Raw genomic sequence first — 16,348 nt, forward strand, 5'->3', positions numbered from 1 at the left:
AAAACAGAAATATGGCCGGGGAAATCGAATTCCGAGAGTGTAAACTTAATTAAGAGCCTGCGAAGAGTTGATTTTGTTTGATTTACACGCCAGCAGCTGCATGCTTTAATTGTGTAGACGTGGGTTCGGTTCGTTTTGCTTCGTGGCGAGGTCACCGGGTGGCCCTGACCCACGGGTGGTCCTGCCCCACCACCCGCTTCACCACCCTAGTTTTTCGAGCAGCCAGCTGTCGCTGATTACCCACCAGGAAATGACCCACCAAAAAAAGCCAGGGCAATAGGGATCCAGGCTCTGGCATTTCATGGCTCATTAGGCATGCACATACGTTGCTCCCCTCGAATCCAGCTGGGTATTGCGATTCCGATTCGGAACCGGGTTCGAAGGATCCTGGAACAGGACTCCAAGACACCCCCTCCTCCTCCTCTCCAATCACCACTCTCCCCTTTCCCAGCGAAATCGTAACAAATTCAATTTTCTACGACGCCGATTTGGTTTCCGCACGTCTTAAGCTATCGTCGGCTACAGTCGACGCCATGAATTTAGTTATTGGCTGCAAGTGTTTGTCTAGATGTCTGTTGGTTGCCTGTTTTCCCCCTCCCGCACTCCCTCCCCCCTTCTCACCCTCAAGTGAATTCCACTCCGCGTCGATACCGATTGCGCAGTAAAATAAATGATAAGAATCTGTGCGCTCTGCTCATGAATTACAAATCGCATAAAGGATTTGCCACTGGCTCAAGGCGGCGGCAAGGACGAGCTGCTTCTTCCGTGCAGCCTGCAGTGCAGACAGGATGCGGGGCTCAAGCAGCCCGAGGAAGGATCAGGTCCTGGCGGAGCTCGGCAAACACAGAACGCACAGCATGCCGGGCATTTTAATGCATCGAGGGGTCGGCGGCTACTCCTGGAGCTCTTCAATGATTAGGAGAAATGCATTAATAAACTTGGCACTCCCGGCGAAGCGGAGTCGATGCAAATAAGCCTGAAATGGGAGTTCCGTTCACAGTAAAAGTCCGCTTTAGTGTTTTCATTATTGCTTTTTTATAAAACGTAGAATTTGTCAGCATTTGTTTTAAGACTAATTATTAATTTCAATTATTTGTTAGGACTAGTCGATTAATCGCTTATTATTGGCAAATGCTCTTTACACAATTCAGATCATCGAGTTGCTTTCGCTCTTAAATGCTTATTAATACTAATCAATTTATACACTTGATCAATTTCGTTTCGTTTTTATTTTTATACAGAGAGTCGAAGGAGTTGCCTTTCTATATCGTAGAAAAAATTATTATCACCGTTGGTTTTTCTTGTCGTCGAAACTGTTTAAAGACTTTTTTCTGACTTGTTTGTAGTACGCTTTTAGGAAAATATGCCATTTTAACACTCTAAGTAGACTAGGTTCTTGAAATTTATACAATAGATTATTGTTCTTGGTATTGTTTATTATTGGTATCATTAAAGTTGCTTAAGGTTCTCTCATCGTAAGGTATTTCAATTGTTTCGAATATAAAGTGGAAAAGATTACAAGTCAAAGGCAAAAAGGCAGGCGTGTTTACGGTTTACGGTTTAGTTTATAAAGATTAGATTTAGTGGAAGAAAGACTAGAAAGAAGGAAACGGGACAAGGGTATCTCAAACAGCCATTTTCGAGTGGAAAAGATAGAAAAGCTTTTTCTGCGGCAGTCGTTTTGGTTAGTAGATTCCCCACACTCACCCAAATGGCAATATATTATGTGTATTCCTGCGTGGTTCTTCGGTTACAACTATTATGAGCACAATTAATTACGAGTTCTGCTGCCGCCTGACAAATTCCTTAGTTCAATTAATTTCTCTTCTCTACCGCTCATAAAATATGCTAAGGCCACATTTAATTTATTTATATTTATACTGCTATTCCTATTTAATATTCTTGAGCTCAACGCAACACGAGTGGAAAGAGCGCGGAACGTGATACTGTGTCCAACATTCTTAATACATCTAATCAGGCTTCAGTTAAGGTAAAGTGAAGTGGAGGAAAAGGCAAACAAAGGAAATATAAAACGCTCTAAAAGGGTAATTGAAACGAAATTGCTGCACACAATGTGGATGAAAAGTGTGAAGTGAACGGGCAAAGTAAACAAATTGGAATTGAACTAGGCAAGGTAAATAAGCGACTGAAGGAAGGGAAAGCTCGTATAAAAAATTGTTAGCAAGTCCTTGAAGGGTTTATAAAGCTGAAGAGTATTATGCAAGTAGGAAAGGTAAAGTGAAATATTGGAATTACTCAAATATTTATCAATCATAACTAAGAACTTAAACGGAGGAGATTAAAAAGGGAGAAAAGGATTAGATATTAATGTGCCAAACGTGCTCACTCCGGCTTAAATTGAATAAGGACACCTAACCTAGGTCTAAAACGAAATCCGGCATAAGCGTAAAACGTAAGCTGGCTAAAAGCTAATCATCGTTAAATATACATATATATACATAGTATACAGAAGCACATTTTTACATTTATTTCGCTTTACTCCTTTTTTGCTGTGTTTTCCCGTGGCTCAAGCTCCTCCCGTTGGGCTGCATTCGAACGACATCGTCCAGAATCTTGAATCGTGAGCGGAAAAAGTGTCAACACTCGTTTTTTTTCGTGAGGACGTGTAGTGGATTGGGGAAGTTGGGTGTTCCAAGCGTTCATTATCACGCAACGATGGCGGCCATTGCGGACGACGACGACAACGATGAGGATGATGATGATGATGATTGTGATGAGGATGAGGGGCGAAGCGCAGTGGGGGCAACCTGAGAATGATGCTGATGCTGCTGCTGTCGGGGTTTATGTTGGGCTTGGGAGTGGGAATGCGAATGGGAACGGGAGTGGGAGTGGGAGTGGGGCTGGGAAATGTGATGGACCGGAAAACTCCACAGAGCAAAAGGCATCTGCTGCTGGACCAACAAGAGCAGTTGCCTTAATTTGTTGGTTGTCGTTGTTGCCGCTGTCGTTGTATCCTTTCCAGCTGCAGCTCCTGCTCCCGCTGATCCTGCTGCTGCTGCTGCTGCTCTTGTTTCTCCCGGGCAGGTGACTACCCCCTCGTCGCTCCCATTCCGCCGCCTGGTGCAGCGCATCTGCATCAGCTGCAGCTCGCCGCGTCGTCATTCATCCCAGAGGCACTGTTGTTTCTGCCGCACATAATAGGTGAACTGTGTGCACTTGCGGCAGGTCTTGATGCCGCACCGATAGTTCGTCGGCTGCGCCTGCTGCTGGGCGCCCGACGTATCCCCTCCGGCGGCCCCCTTGCCCTTGCAGTACTTCAGCCCGCAGGGATACCAGCCGATGCAGGTCTCCAGGTTGCACAGGCAGGGCGCCCACAGGCTGCTCACCTCGTTGCAGCGCGTGGATAGCGTGTCGGGGAACTTCTCGGTGGCCGCCTCCAGGCTGGAGATCGAGGAGCCTGCAGGAGTCGTCGACAGACAACAAACGAAATCGAAACGAAACGAAACAAGAGCGTAAACAAAAAGTTTCACAGCGGACAATTCACTAGAGCTGCTGGAAGTTTTCCTTCCTTTGTTCTCAGATTATATTCGAACTTATCTTATCTATCTCGACTACTGTTTGAAAATACGAGTGTGCACCTTGCAGATGCTTTCAAGTTTCATTCAGAATAATCGAGTTTGTTTAACATATGGAGCGGGTTGGCTCCTTGAAACAAAGGATAACTAACCTGGCAGCTCCGCCCAAGCCTTGAGGTCCACATCCCGGACGTAGGTGGCGTCCATGGCCTCGGCGCAGAGGCCCTGCAGATGCCGGGTGATGGGCAGGGAGCGGTTCAGCTGCACCCAGCTGCTCATGGTGAAGGTCTCCCGGCCCTTGTCCTCCTCGGGAGTGCGGATGGTGTGCGGATTCTTCTGGCGCAGCTTGGCCATCGCCGCCGAGGAGATGAAGTCGCCCTTGTTGAACTTGGTGGCGAAGCACATCACCTGGTACTGGCTCTGGCCGCGCTCCTCCTCGCCCAGGACGAGGGCCTTGAGGATTTGAACCTCCTGCGGGCGAGAGTACAGTTTGGAATACCAGATACCTTCACAGATCTTCGGGTGCTGCTGCTGCACTTACATTGCGGAAGTCGATGACCTGGGTGATGAGCGTGCCGTCCGTTTTCTGGAACTCCAGCGTTATCAGGTCCTCGCCAATGTTGGAGGTAATGCTCTCCTGGATCACCTCGCCGCCCTGCGGAGAATCGGATTAGGGAGCAACAAGTGTTAAATTACTTTCTCGGCATTTCTCTGCATCCCCGTCCAACTAAAATATTAATACGACACAAAGGCAGTCAGGAGCTGAGGCCAAGGGGTTCCTTGTGTTGTCGGGACTTAAATTAACTATGACAGCTCCTGAAGCTGGGCGGCCATGAACCAAATTAGAGTCAAGAGAGTTGAAAAATAGCAAAAGAAAACACGAGGGCCCTGCGAGAACGAAACGAAACGGAGATGAGATGTGCTCTGGCGAAGGGCAGGATGGGGGCGAACTCAACTCGTCATCCCACAACATCTCGAAATGTAGTTCAACAACAACAGAATTTGCCCTTTACGCGTGTACACGAGCAAATTCGTTGGATGTGGGTTACTGTTGCTATTGGGTCTGGCACCTAGGGTAACGCGGTTTTTGGGTAAAGGTTTGTTCAGAAAAATTTAACTTTTTTCTTATCTGCTTAATCAGACTACTGGTTATATGATACCATTTAATGTTAACAAGAAGAGAACTTCATGTTCTTAATAATAAACAACTTTAAACCCAGTCACATGGTATTCCCACTTTATATTGGATTCTCTTAAATTTGAACACGAATAGTTTTTCTCTGAAGGGTATTGGAATTTCGGCCCCCAAAACACCTACAATTTCGTTTGTTTTTTTCTGGTTGCTGCTGGGTTTTCCGTGTGTTTGCACAAAGGCGCATGTAAACAAAGAATAACACAGAGAAGAGAGAAGGGCAAAGGATGGCAGAAAATCGGAGCGAAGGAAGAGAGCCATCAGGACATTTTGGGGCCAGGGACAGAGTGCAGAACAATGAAGGATGTCACATGTAAACAAATATGTATGGCCCCCGTGCGAACGAGCGAGATAGCAGGGGCGAAAGAGCGAGAGGCAGCTAGTTTTGTTGCCGTCAGTTTTCATTAAAGGCACAGCGCTGTTTTTGGCCAACTAATCTAAAATTTATGGAAAAGCCGAAAGCAGAGTGTCAATATTGAGCCAGTCAAACAAAGCCAACTAATATTAAAGCCGAAAACTGAAACGTCACGAAAGGGAAAACTACTAATGACATTAAACTGCATTGCTTTCGGTTTGATGATATTGTTATTTAACGTTTGATATTATTATGAAGAGCACTTGACAAGATTACTGGAACTGGAACTATTTACAGTTCCAATTAATGTCTTTCTAAATAACAAGCAATTAGGAGACCATAGGAAATAATTGGCTAGTGGAACAGCAATTTATCCAAACTATAATTTGTCAAAAGCAATGAATTTTGTACTTTTATCTAAGACTTTTGCATTTGTGAAAGTTATATTTTCAATTTTTAAAACTTTATTGGATTTTATAATATTAGTACTATATATAGTTGCATCAATGTTTTCTTCACTTTAAAACTTTTTAGTCAACCGAATTGTTTATTTTGCTTTAGCAAACACCACTTTTTCGCTCTTTACTCTCTCGGGTTTTGAATTGTTTTCTTTTGGCGCTCATTTTCGAAATAAGATGTTCGAAAATCAGATGGGCAGCGCTGCTAGCGTCATTGTTTTTTGTTGGTGTATTTTGCTTATATGCGATTTAAGTGATTTGAGTTAGTTTTTTCTGTTGACCCGCACCTGATTTTGAACGTTGATTAGCAACTGGGAATTGACGCGGTTCACGCCCGAGAGCAAATTGACGAGCAGAAACCACAGGAAACCGCGACTGTGCTTAAAGAAGTGATTCCGGCTGACGACGCGACCACTGCACCTGGGACGAGGATGCTTTTTCTTCGCGTTTAATGCCTGTAGATGAGATACACGCCAGCGGAGCTGAGATTCCTGAACCGCTTGGGCGGCGACCGCGAAGCGCTGCTGCGGATTCTCCCCCTCAAAAATCATTTCGATGCGACACTCTCGACAAATTTCAAACAAAACCGTACGAACCGCTCGCGTCGAAGAAATGAAAATAACTGACGGAAAACGGGGAAAATTCACGGAAAAGAGACTTTTCGAAATCAGCTGACAGGTGTGACTGAGAGTGTCACAATCGGGCTGCCCACCTGATGCAACTGCAGCCCTGCAAATATGAATATACCACACCAAAAATACCACAGAATGTATTCAATAAAATTATGAAATAAAAATTTATTTTATTAACAATGAGCTTCATTTTTATAAACTACAAAAACTTAATTAATTTTTTTCTAATAAAATAATAGAGCAAGCTTAACAAATGATTAATGCATTTTTATTTAACAAACAGAAGTATTTAAACACTTGTATTGGTATTTTCACATCTTATGTTCTCTTCCTTCTAACAGCTGATGCCTTACTATGCACTAAAATTGACCAAAACGCTTGCCCCACAGTCGCTTGTGACGTGTTGTTTTTTGTAAAACTATGTTTTTTAACCACTAAAAGGGTGATAGTTTCTTAAAGATCCATTAAATTCGACCTTTATAGACGGCCGCCACACAACAACCGCAATGCTGACCCTTCGGGAACGCCAAATCAGTGAGAAACCAAAGAAACAATGCCACCTGCCAAAGGAAAATCTTAATTAATGAGTTTTTCGTTTCCACAAATCACTTTCAGATGCCATTAAGCAGATGCTTAATTTGAACTCACAGCAGCCAAAAGCCCTAGCTGCGGAGCCCGTGTGGAAGATCCTGATCTACGATCGCGTGGGCCAGGACATTATTTCGCCAATTATTTCCATCAAGGAGCTGCGCGAATTGGGCGTGACCCTGCATGTGTAAGTTGGCGAGGATTCGCCTGCTCCAGGAATCTATATAAATATTCTTTACCACTGCAGACAACTCCACTCCGATCGCGACTCCATTCCGGACGTGCCGGCAATATACTTTTGCCTGCCCACCGACGAGAATCTGGACAGGATTCAGCAGGACTTCTCAAACGGACTATACGATGTGTACCACCTGAACTTCCTGGCTCCTATTACGCGCAGTAAAATCGAGAATCTGGCCGCTGCCGCCTTGCACGCCGGTTGCGTAGCGAACATCCATCGTGTCTACGATCAGTATGTGAACTTCATCAGCCTGGAAGACGATTTCTTCGTGCTGAAGCACCAGCAAAGCGAGCAGCTCTCCTACTACGCCATCAACCGAGCCAACACCCGGGATGACGAGATGGAGGCCCTGATGGACTCCATTGTAGATTCGCTCTTCGCCTTGTTCGTGACCCTGGGCAATGTGCCCATCATCCGCTGTCCGCGAAACAGTGCCGCCGAGATGGTGGCCCGCAAGCTGGAGAAGAAGCTGCGCGAGAATCTCTGGGATGCGCGTGCCAATCTGTTCCACATGGATGCCACGCAGGCGGGCGGCGGAGTGTTCAGCTTCCAGCGACCCGTTCTGCTGTTGCTGGACAGGAACATGGATCTAGCCACTCCACTGCATCACACCTGGTCATACCAGGCGCTAGTTCACGACGTTCTGGACTTGGGACTGAATCTGGTCTACGTGGAGGATGAGTCGGCGAGTGCGGGCAAGTTGATGGTTCACTACCATTATCTAGTAGCTATAATTGTAAAATTCCCTTTTTAGGAGCCCGCAAGAAGCCCAAGGCGTGCGATTTGGACCGAAACGACCGCTTTTGGATGACGCACAAGGGCAGTCCGTTTCCCACGGTGGCCGAGGCCATCCAAGAGGAACTGGAGTCCTACCGCAATTCCGAGGAGGAGATCAAGCGCCTGAAGACCTCGATGGGCATTGAGGGCGAGTCGGACATTGCCTTCTCGCTGGTCAACGACACCACCACCCGGCTGACAAACGCCGTCAATTCGCTGCCGCAGCTGATGGAGAAGAAGCGACTGATCGACATGCACACCAAGATCGCCACCGCCATCCTGAATTTCATTAAGGCACGACGACTGGATTCGTACTTTGAGATCGAGGAGAAGGTCATGTCGAAACAGACACTGGACAAGCCGCTGTTGGATCTTCTGCGGGATGGAGAGTTTGGCCAGGCGGAGGACAAGCTGCGCCTGTACATCATCTACTTCATCTGCGCCCAGCAGCTGCCCGAATCCGAGCAGGAGCGGCTCAAGGAGGCGCTGCAGGCGGCCGGTTGTGATCTGACTGCTCTGGCGTACGTGCAGCGCTGGAAGGGGATCATGAACCGCTCGCCGGGCATCAGCCAGGCCACTCAGTACGAGGGCGGCGGCACCAAGACTGTGTCCATGTTCACTAAGCTCGTCTCGCAGGGCAGCTCCTTCGTGATGGAGGGCGTCAAGAATCTGGTGGTTAAGCGGCATGTACGTATGGCGTATTATTAAATCAAACAGCTTCTTTTAATAATCTTAATCCCTTGCAGAATCTTCCTGTTACCAAGATCACCGAGCAGGTGATGGAATGCCGCAGCAACGCGGAGACGGACGACTACCTGTATCTGGATCCCAAGCTTCTCAAGGGTGGCGACGTGCTGCCCAAGAACCGGGCTCCCTTCCAGGACGCCGTGGTCTTCATGGTCGGCGGCGGCAACTACATCGAGTACCAGAATTTGGTGGACTTCATCAAACAGAAGCAAACGTCCAATGTGCAACGGCGGATCATTTACGGGGCTTCCACGCTGACCAACGCGAGGCAGTTCCTCAAGGAGCTGTCTGCCTTGGGCAGCGAGATCCAGTCGCCGACGGCGACGAGTTAGGAGCGACTGCTCCGATTCCATTGCTGCTGAGCGGAGTGGACCGGGTTCTGGGTGCAAGTGCATGTGTGTCTGTGTGGCTTCTTTCGTTTACTTTAAGCATATCCAAAAATAAATTAAATGCCAGGCAAAAAAGCGAAGCAGGCGAACGCAAGGGGAGAACTCAGCACTCGGCAATTACTCCAACCTGACGCTTAATCCCCGAAGGACAACAAGCAAAAACATGCGTAGCCTCGTGTACAACAAGCCCAGGGAGCTGCTGCTTCTGTTGCTGCTGCCGATGGAATGGGAATGGGAGTTTAGCGGCGGGAAGGGGCACTCGCATTCTAGGCACCCATTAACACCAACTTGGCAACGCTTTGATGGACAGCTGACAGACAACCAGTCAACGGCTGAGGCGATGATGGCCCCGTCCCAACTCTCGATTCCCGATGCCTGATGCACGATGCCTTCGGCGGCAGTGCCACAATTATGGGGCGACAACTATGCGCGGCACTTGGGGACAGGCGCAGAAGCTGGCAGGGACAGAACCCAGCAATTAGCACTATCCCTGGCCAACTATGAATGGACAGTCGATGCCGGAGCACCAGAGCACTGGAGCACTCAGCGGGTTTTTTCGAATCACTGCAGCACTGATTGAATGTCGCTTCTTTGGGAGACGGGCAGGCAGGCAAGTCAATCAAAGAGGAGCGTTAAATTACCCACGGAACCTATAGAGTTGAGCTTTTTGCCGATATCAAGGCAATCCTCTGCTTGTAATAAATTCTAGAGCTGTGTTTAAGATTTCCATTCCCTTCTGTGGCAAAAATAAAAACGCAAGTATATAAAATATTTTAGGCATTTCCCGAGTCTTAAAGATGGACTAAACTGTTGTTATCAAAGAAAACAAATCAAAAAACCAGAAAATCGAGTGATCAGGCTCAATAAATTCCCTTAAATTTTCCACTTGATAAAGCTCAGATTAAAGAATTTCCAGCAGATTCCAAAGTGCCCACTGTGAGTAGTTTCCCGAGATTGGAGGGCAAACAAATCCGAAAAAATGAGAAAAATATGGAGGAGAAAAAACCGATCCGTGGGCTAATTAACACTTTTGGTAAATCAGAATTGATGGCCCCGCTGAAAGGCCGCAGAAGAGATGATGACGCTGACGATGACGATGATTATTCATGGAGCGTTGAGTTTAAATATTGGTTTTGGTTGGGCAGCCGGGGTTGGGTTACTATCCAGACTACCCGTGGCCACAATTTAAATGTTAACATAAACAAGAGCAATTTAACAAAAGCCCAAGACCCAAAAATACAAAAAATACAAAAAGGAAAACAGACAAAAATACAGCAGGGGAAAAGAGAAGTCGGACTCCCAGCCAGAAACTGGTAACTGGTAACCCAAAGTGATTTCACGGGTGGTCCGAAAAGATGCGGCTCAAACAAATCATAAAGAAAAAATGAGAGGGAAAAACGACTACAGAAACTAACAACGAAAACGCAACATGAAAGAAATTCTTAACTTGCCACATGCATGAATCGATTATGTGGTAAATGCAACTGTCCGCGTGTGCGTGAGTATCTGTGTGTGGATCTCGGAGTCTTCGAGGAGATGGAGATGGAGCTCCTCACAGTCGAGACCCAAAAATCGAGGAAAAAAATGGTCAGGCAGCCGTTTCCCACATTCCTGCTGTGAATCATAATGGCTGCCGCTGTCGTCGTCTTGGTTCAGTTGGCTCAGTTGGCTCGGCCCGGCTCTCCGGTCCCGATCTCCACCAGCACACACCGACACACACTCGCCGACGTCCCATACATATATCATAATCTTAACAACTCTTAACAAGGCAGAACAAATTCCAAAATTCGAGGAGCCGGCCTCAAACAGCCAGTCAGGCGGTCGGACGATCCCACAAAATGAAGTGCCGGCGAGACAGAGAAGGCGAGCTTTGGCTTGGGCTTCGGATCTTCGGACCCAATGAATGGACGATGCCTCGAAGGGGGACTCTGCAGAGATCTGGGTAGATATACGGGGATCTGTAATAGCCGTTTCAATACAATAAGCCCTTAGTTTAGGATTATTCTAAGTTTAATTTTGAAAATACTAAGATAGAATCGTACTTTTGCCATTTTTCATTGCTTTTATGACCCTTTACATGGAATGATTCCGATGGATTACAGAAAAGTGATTCCAAGGCAGTTTAAAAGTTCAATAGATGGTCAATTTTCTTAGATCCTAATGTGACATAACAACATAACTCTAAACAACAGGATCAAATTTGTATATCTCTAGGCATTTTGAGCTTTTAAGGGGGGGTAAGGTTTTAAAGGCCAAAAAAAGGGCCATGTTTGATTTTTTTTTGCGGCAAAATGAGTAAGTTTATTTTATTGAGCTTAATTACATGTTATTGTTTAACTTTTGAAGAGTATTAGAAAAAAAAAATTATTAAAAAATATTAAGAAATAAGCCTGTGGCGGTTAATCTTCCGAAGCGCCTAAAGAAAAAGTTGTTCTGCGGTGAACATCATACGGCGTTAACGGATCATCTTAAAAATAAAATGTGATATGCGTTGTAAAGATAATGAATTTCCCGAGGTAATCAGGAAGAGTTTTTTTAAAATTTATTTTTTGTCTATTTTTAAGAGCACTTGAAAGTGAAAAGTGCGATTTTAGCTTAGAAAATCGCTGTTAATTTATTTTTTAAAAATAGAAAAAAATTAAAAATTAAAAAAAGCTCTTCCTGATTACCTGCGTATTTATGTTGAGAATTTGTGTTAAAAATTTGAAAAGGATCGGTTCAGTAGATTTTGAGTTCTGATGTTCACCGACTTTCAAAATAACGTCTTCGGCAAAATCGATTCAAAGTATTTTTATACGTGAAAATACGCCCACATACGGTTGTTTAAAACGCTGTAACTCCGTTAGTTTGACTTTAATTGACTCAAATTTTTTACACAATGTTCTCGACATATTAATCATTCAGAAAAAAAATAAAAAAAAAAATGTAAAAAAAAAATTTTTAAAACCTTACCCCCCCCCTTAAAATAATTTCTTGGGGATTTATTTCCAATAGGTTACTGATACGAAATACTTGAAAATACTCTTTTAAAATATTACCTAAAATCCTATTTCTACGCCTTACTTGCAGTGCATTCCAAACTGTTTGGAATCAACAATTTAATTTTGTTTGATTTGCCCAGCCTTCTGGATTCCCATCCGTTGTATCGGTCCCAGTAGCCTGTTATCCTTGTCAGCATTTTGTTGGCTTGTCCTATTGTTGTTGCCTTCCATGTTGGTGCTACTACTGCAAACATTTTTGTTGGACCGCCGCCTTCGGTGGTCCACTCGGCGATCGGGAGCGGCATGTTAATTAATCAGCCAAATAATAACACAGCACCCCTCGGCGAAGAAGAAACGAGCCGAAACGCTGAAGGAGAGGTTCCAAATATTTGCCGGCAATAAAAGAGCAGTCCGCCGGAGTGGAATGGATCATCCTGGGAGGAGTATGAGTGGGCTTGTTAGCGGCTTGTTAGCCGGGCTACCAAAAACATGCTAAATAAAACAAACAAAAAGGAGGCCGAAGAGTGAAATAAAATAATAATAAAAGATGAGGAGCCCGCATGGCTGTGGGCCATTTCCTGAAGCCATCAGGGAATGTGCAACAAGAAATTGATTTAAACAAAAATCTTATTGCGTGACGCATCACATGGCCACATGGCTATATGGCCACATGGCCACGCCCCCTTTGGCCGTTGATCATTAAAACAAAACGAAAACAAAAACAAAACCGAAATAAATGCAGGCAAATTGTAACCGGCTGTGGAATGGCCAAAGGGACGGGAGTGGCAAGGGACTCGGGGAGGATCCCCACTTTTCTGGGTCTTCATTATCCTGGCCTCGGGCGCTTTTTTGTTGGCCGGACCGCTCCTAATGGCCACCAACAAACAGCAGCCAACAGCTTCATCAAACATAAACAAATACACTGGACATGGTCGGCTCTTACCCCACATGCTGAACCGGAGGAGGGGATCTCCCCGTATGCACTGGGAAAAACAGGATCAAAATTTAAAAAAAAAACTTGGGAAATACTATGTCCATTTACGCTTGCCAAATGGAATTATAATAGCTCGAATAATACAAGAAAACATTTTACTTTAAGTTGGTAGAATGCCTTTTAACAATTTTTAAATCTAAATAAAGAAAAATTCTTAAGTTTAGTTAATAATTCCTTTTCAATTATTGTATCATTTGTAATATCTTAGTGTGATTTGGTTTCAGTGCTCTTTAAATCTTCGGGTCAGACTGGAGAGGTAAAGCAACGAAGACGACGACGTTGCCTTTGTTTTACGATCGCGTATCTCAAGTTTATCGCTTCATTTTCCATGTTTTATGCGCAATTTATGCCGCACAGCCCCAGTCGAAGTCCCATCTTGGCCAGCGCCCCGCTCCACCCCTCCAGAACCCCTGGATCCTGGCCAGTTTGGTGGCCTGGGCTGACGCTTCTTTGGCTGGAGTTGGCAATTGCACACGCACCGCTTTGTCTGCCGGAGAAGAGCGCCTTCTGCTCGGTCTGCTCCTTTTGCTCCGTCTGCAGCATCTGCGTGGCTTGGGAACCGAAGAGGACTCGGCTTATGGCCAACCCATATCCACCCTTCCCGTCCTCCCAGCTCCCAGCATAAGTAGTTTTTGCTGCTCTCGCTCTGATGGTTTTATTTCTGCGTGTGGTTTGTTTTAGACTCGTGCATAATAAAGTCGAACTAACATGTGGTTACAGAACAGAATGGTTTCGGTTTATAGAGGCTGTGGGGTTCGAGATTGCTTACTTTAGGGGGAAGATCCACTTGGCCTCTTTGTATTATCTAATCAAATAAATCAAATAGTAGTGATTAAGTAAAAGTTTTGATAACTTCCAATAGGTAACTTCTAACTTACTCGTGAAATGAATACCTATAACGATAAACAATGCTTATGAGCCTATTCCACCATCAATTTGTCTTGAGGAATTCCATTTTCCCTACATCAATGACTCCTGAAACAACTTGGGCAATTAGCTGCCGCTTTGTAGGCAATTAACCCGCGATTAATGGGCACACACATACCCTCGAAATGGGGGTTATAAACCTGTTCCAACTGCCCACACTCGAATTTTCCCCTGGGAAACCTCCCGCTTTCCTCTATTTGTGCTCGTGGTTAATTTTTTATTTTTATGTTTTGTCAGTGTTTATAATTAATCACCTGTTGCATGCATCCGTGGTTCCATTCCATGCCACTCTATTCCCCTCTCTATTGGGATCCGATCCGATCCCCTGTCCACCTGTCCGATCCTCTTTCCCTAGCGCCATTAGCGCCGCTTCCCCTGCGCTTTGATGTCTTTATTTACTAATTTCCCGCTTATCATTTGGATGTTTTGTAAATTGAAACATTTTCACTAATTGCCTGAAAATTTGTTGCCCTGCCGCAGCCGCTGTAACAGCAGCAGCTGTCTGCGGCGAAAGGCACCTCGAGTGCCCTCTGACCCCTCTGACGGCAATTAGAAGCCGCCGCAGCGGCAATCGTCAACATCCGGTGGTCAGAACGGCCAAACAGCCAAAACGGCCAGAACGGAGAGTCACTAAGCCGAGGGAAAATTGAAAATTATGTGGGCGACGGCTTTTCCGAGAAAAATGCATACGCAACCCGGCGAGTTTCGAGGAGGAGCCACTGGCAACAAACTCTTGACCATGTTCAGCATAGAGAGTCATTAACTTAACCATCGATTTACACTGGACAATAAAATTGGGGGAAACAAATAGTTTATAAACCCTTTGCATCTGTACTCCTAACTGATGAATGTTGCTGCCTTGTAAGTAGATCCTGTTTTAGTTTTTGTAATTGCACCATAATTTAATATCATAATAAATTATTTTTATTCCAAAATAACCCTCTTTATATTTACTGTGCATTGCAGACTCTACTAAAGAATTCTCGCATCCTGGTCACACACTCATTGCCATCAGCGTCTTTTGTTTTTAGGGCCCAAGCGCCGCCTGGCCAAAACGACTTTACAGTGCTTGACAAAAGTTCGCAGTCGTCGGTTGTAAGTGCAACCGCCCCTGCCGCGCCCACCGAGCACCGCTCCTGCCGCAGTTGGCGTACAAGGCCCAAGAATTTTAAGTGAGTTGAGGCTGGAGAGACAGACAGTCTGCCTCGATGGGATGTGGCTTCGCATCGCCGCTCATTGAAAATGCATTTTTCATGATGTTGCTGCAGTTGCCGCTTACAAGCTTGCAGGCTACCACAAAAAAAAAAAAAAAAAAAAAAACAAAAAGGAGACTCGCGAGTAAAAAACAAACGGAGAAAAAATAATGAAGCTGGCATAGACGAACGGACGCCGACGAGCACGATTTGCTTGTAAGACTCCGGCGACAACAGCCGCTGAAGTTTCCAACTGCGAACAGAACGCAAATTAAGGCAGCGAAATTAATTGAAGTGATGTGCAGGCAGAATTGTAAAAGTGCAGCGAGGAGCACAAGATTGCCGAAAGAATCGCAGCATCCGCAGCGGACAGCAGCAACATCTGCAGCAGCAACATCTACAGCAGCAACATCAACAGCAACAGCAGCAGCAGCAATCCTGACAAGCCATTTTGTACTTACAAGTCATTATCACCGGCCAAGAGCCGATCGCCCGTCACTGATAAGGGTCCGGGCCTATGGATATCCCCTGGTCAGGGGATCCTGCACCATCCCCTCCCCTTATCACCGCTGCCATCGACAACATCAAAGGCAGCAACAACAAACAGATAACGAGCAACAGAGACATTCGAAACGGGAGCAACAGCAAACCGAAAGGGGATAAAATCGGGATCGATATCGGAATTGAGGCAGCCAAAGGCACACTGGTTAAATACACCTATTAAGTGGAAAGCGTTTCATATATCAGCTTATCACTTAAAACATATATAAAAATAGGTATCCTAAATTATGAAACAAATTGAAATAATTCAATTCTTAATTTAATATCCATTTCTAAATATTTCTTTGCGTACCTCACAATACTTTAAAATATGAAATCTTAAATTCCAAAGATTCTCCCATATTTCCGCACCACTGTCCACCAGGAGCAGAGTCCACTGTGTGCAGCGAACAAAGCATTGATGATAATGATGTCATTTGGCATTTATTTACGAGGCCCATAGTCGATGCTAAACGAGATCTAATTTACATTTATAAAGCTGTTCTACGCACGCACCCGGGGACTTGTGACTTGTTTGCGTTTAACTCCTGCCCCTCATCCTTTTCCCCCACCCCTTGCAACTCCTTGTGTGTCCTGTCCATGGTGTTGTTCTTGTTATTGTTGTTGTGCCCTCTGCTGATCGTTGCGCATTGTTGATAAGATCACAATCGTATCGCCTTAATCGCTCCCTCGGTGTTGTGTGTGTTTGTGTGTGACAACAGCAACAACAAAGAGCCACTGACAGGGGGATAAATTCAAGAGGAGAAGGGGGAAATCATCAAGGAGCAGGACAAGAGC

The 16,348-nt window shown here is 45.3% G+C and overlaps 2 protein-coding genes across 2 annotated transcripts; one reads left to right on the forward strand and one right to left on the reverse strand.

Annotated features, from left to right (window-relative positions):
- Window positions 1–1,011: 1,011 nt before the first annotated feature.
- LOC108092436 (out at first protein) lies at window positions 1,012–6,311 on the reverse strand. Its single transcript, XM_017192017.2, is given in 4 exon segments — window positions 1,012–3,418; window positions 3,689–4,007; window positions 4,078–4,191; window positions 5,829–6,311. Coding segments are annotated over 4 exon segments (1,449 nt in total). The 5' UTR covers window positions 6,093–6,311; the 3' UTR covers window positions 1,012–2,666.
- A 214-nt stretch (window positions 6,312–6,525) lies between these two features.
- Window positions 6,526–8,990, forward strand: LOC108092435 (protein sly1 homolog). The gene is made up of 5 exons (XM_017192016.2): window positions 6,526–6,707; window positions 6,789–6,948; window positions 7,009–7,697; window positions 7,757–8,466; window positions 8,526–8,990. Exons 1-5 carry the CDS (start codon window positions 6,680–6,682, stop codon window positions 8,856–8,858), a joined length of 1,920 nt encoding a protein of 639 aa, XP_017047505.1. The 5' UTR covers window positions 6,526–6,679; the 3' UTR covers window positions 8,859–8,990.
- Window positions 8,991–16,348: the final 7,358 nt, after the last annotated feature.

Source organism: Drosophila ficusphila, unplaced genomic scaffold (genome assembly GCF_018152265.1).
Source record: "Drosophila ficusphila isolate 14025-0441.05 unplaced genomic scaffold, ASM1815226v1 contig_412, whole genome shotgun sequence".
NCBI classification, from domain to species: domain Eukaryota; kingdom Metazoa; phylum Arthropoda; class Insecta; order Diptera; family Drosophilidae; genus Drosophila; species Drosophila ficusphila.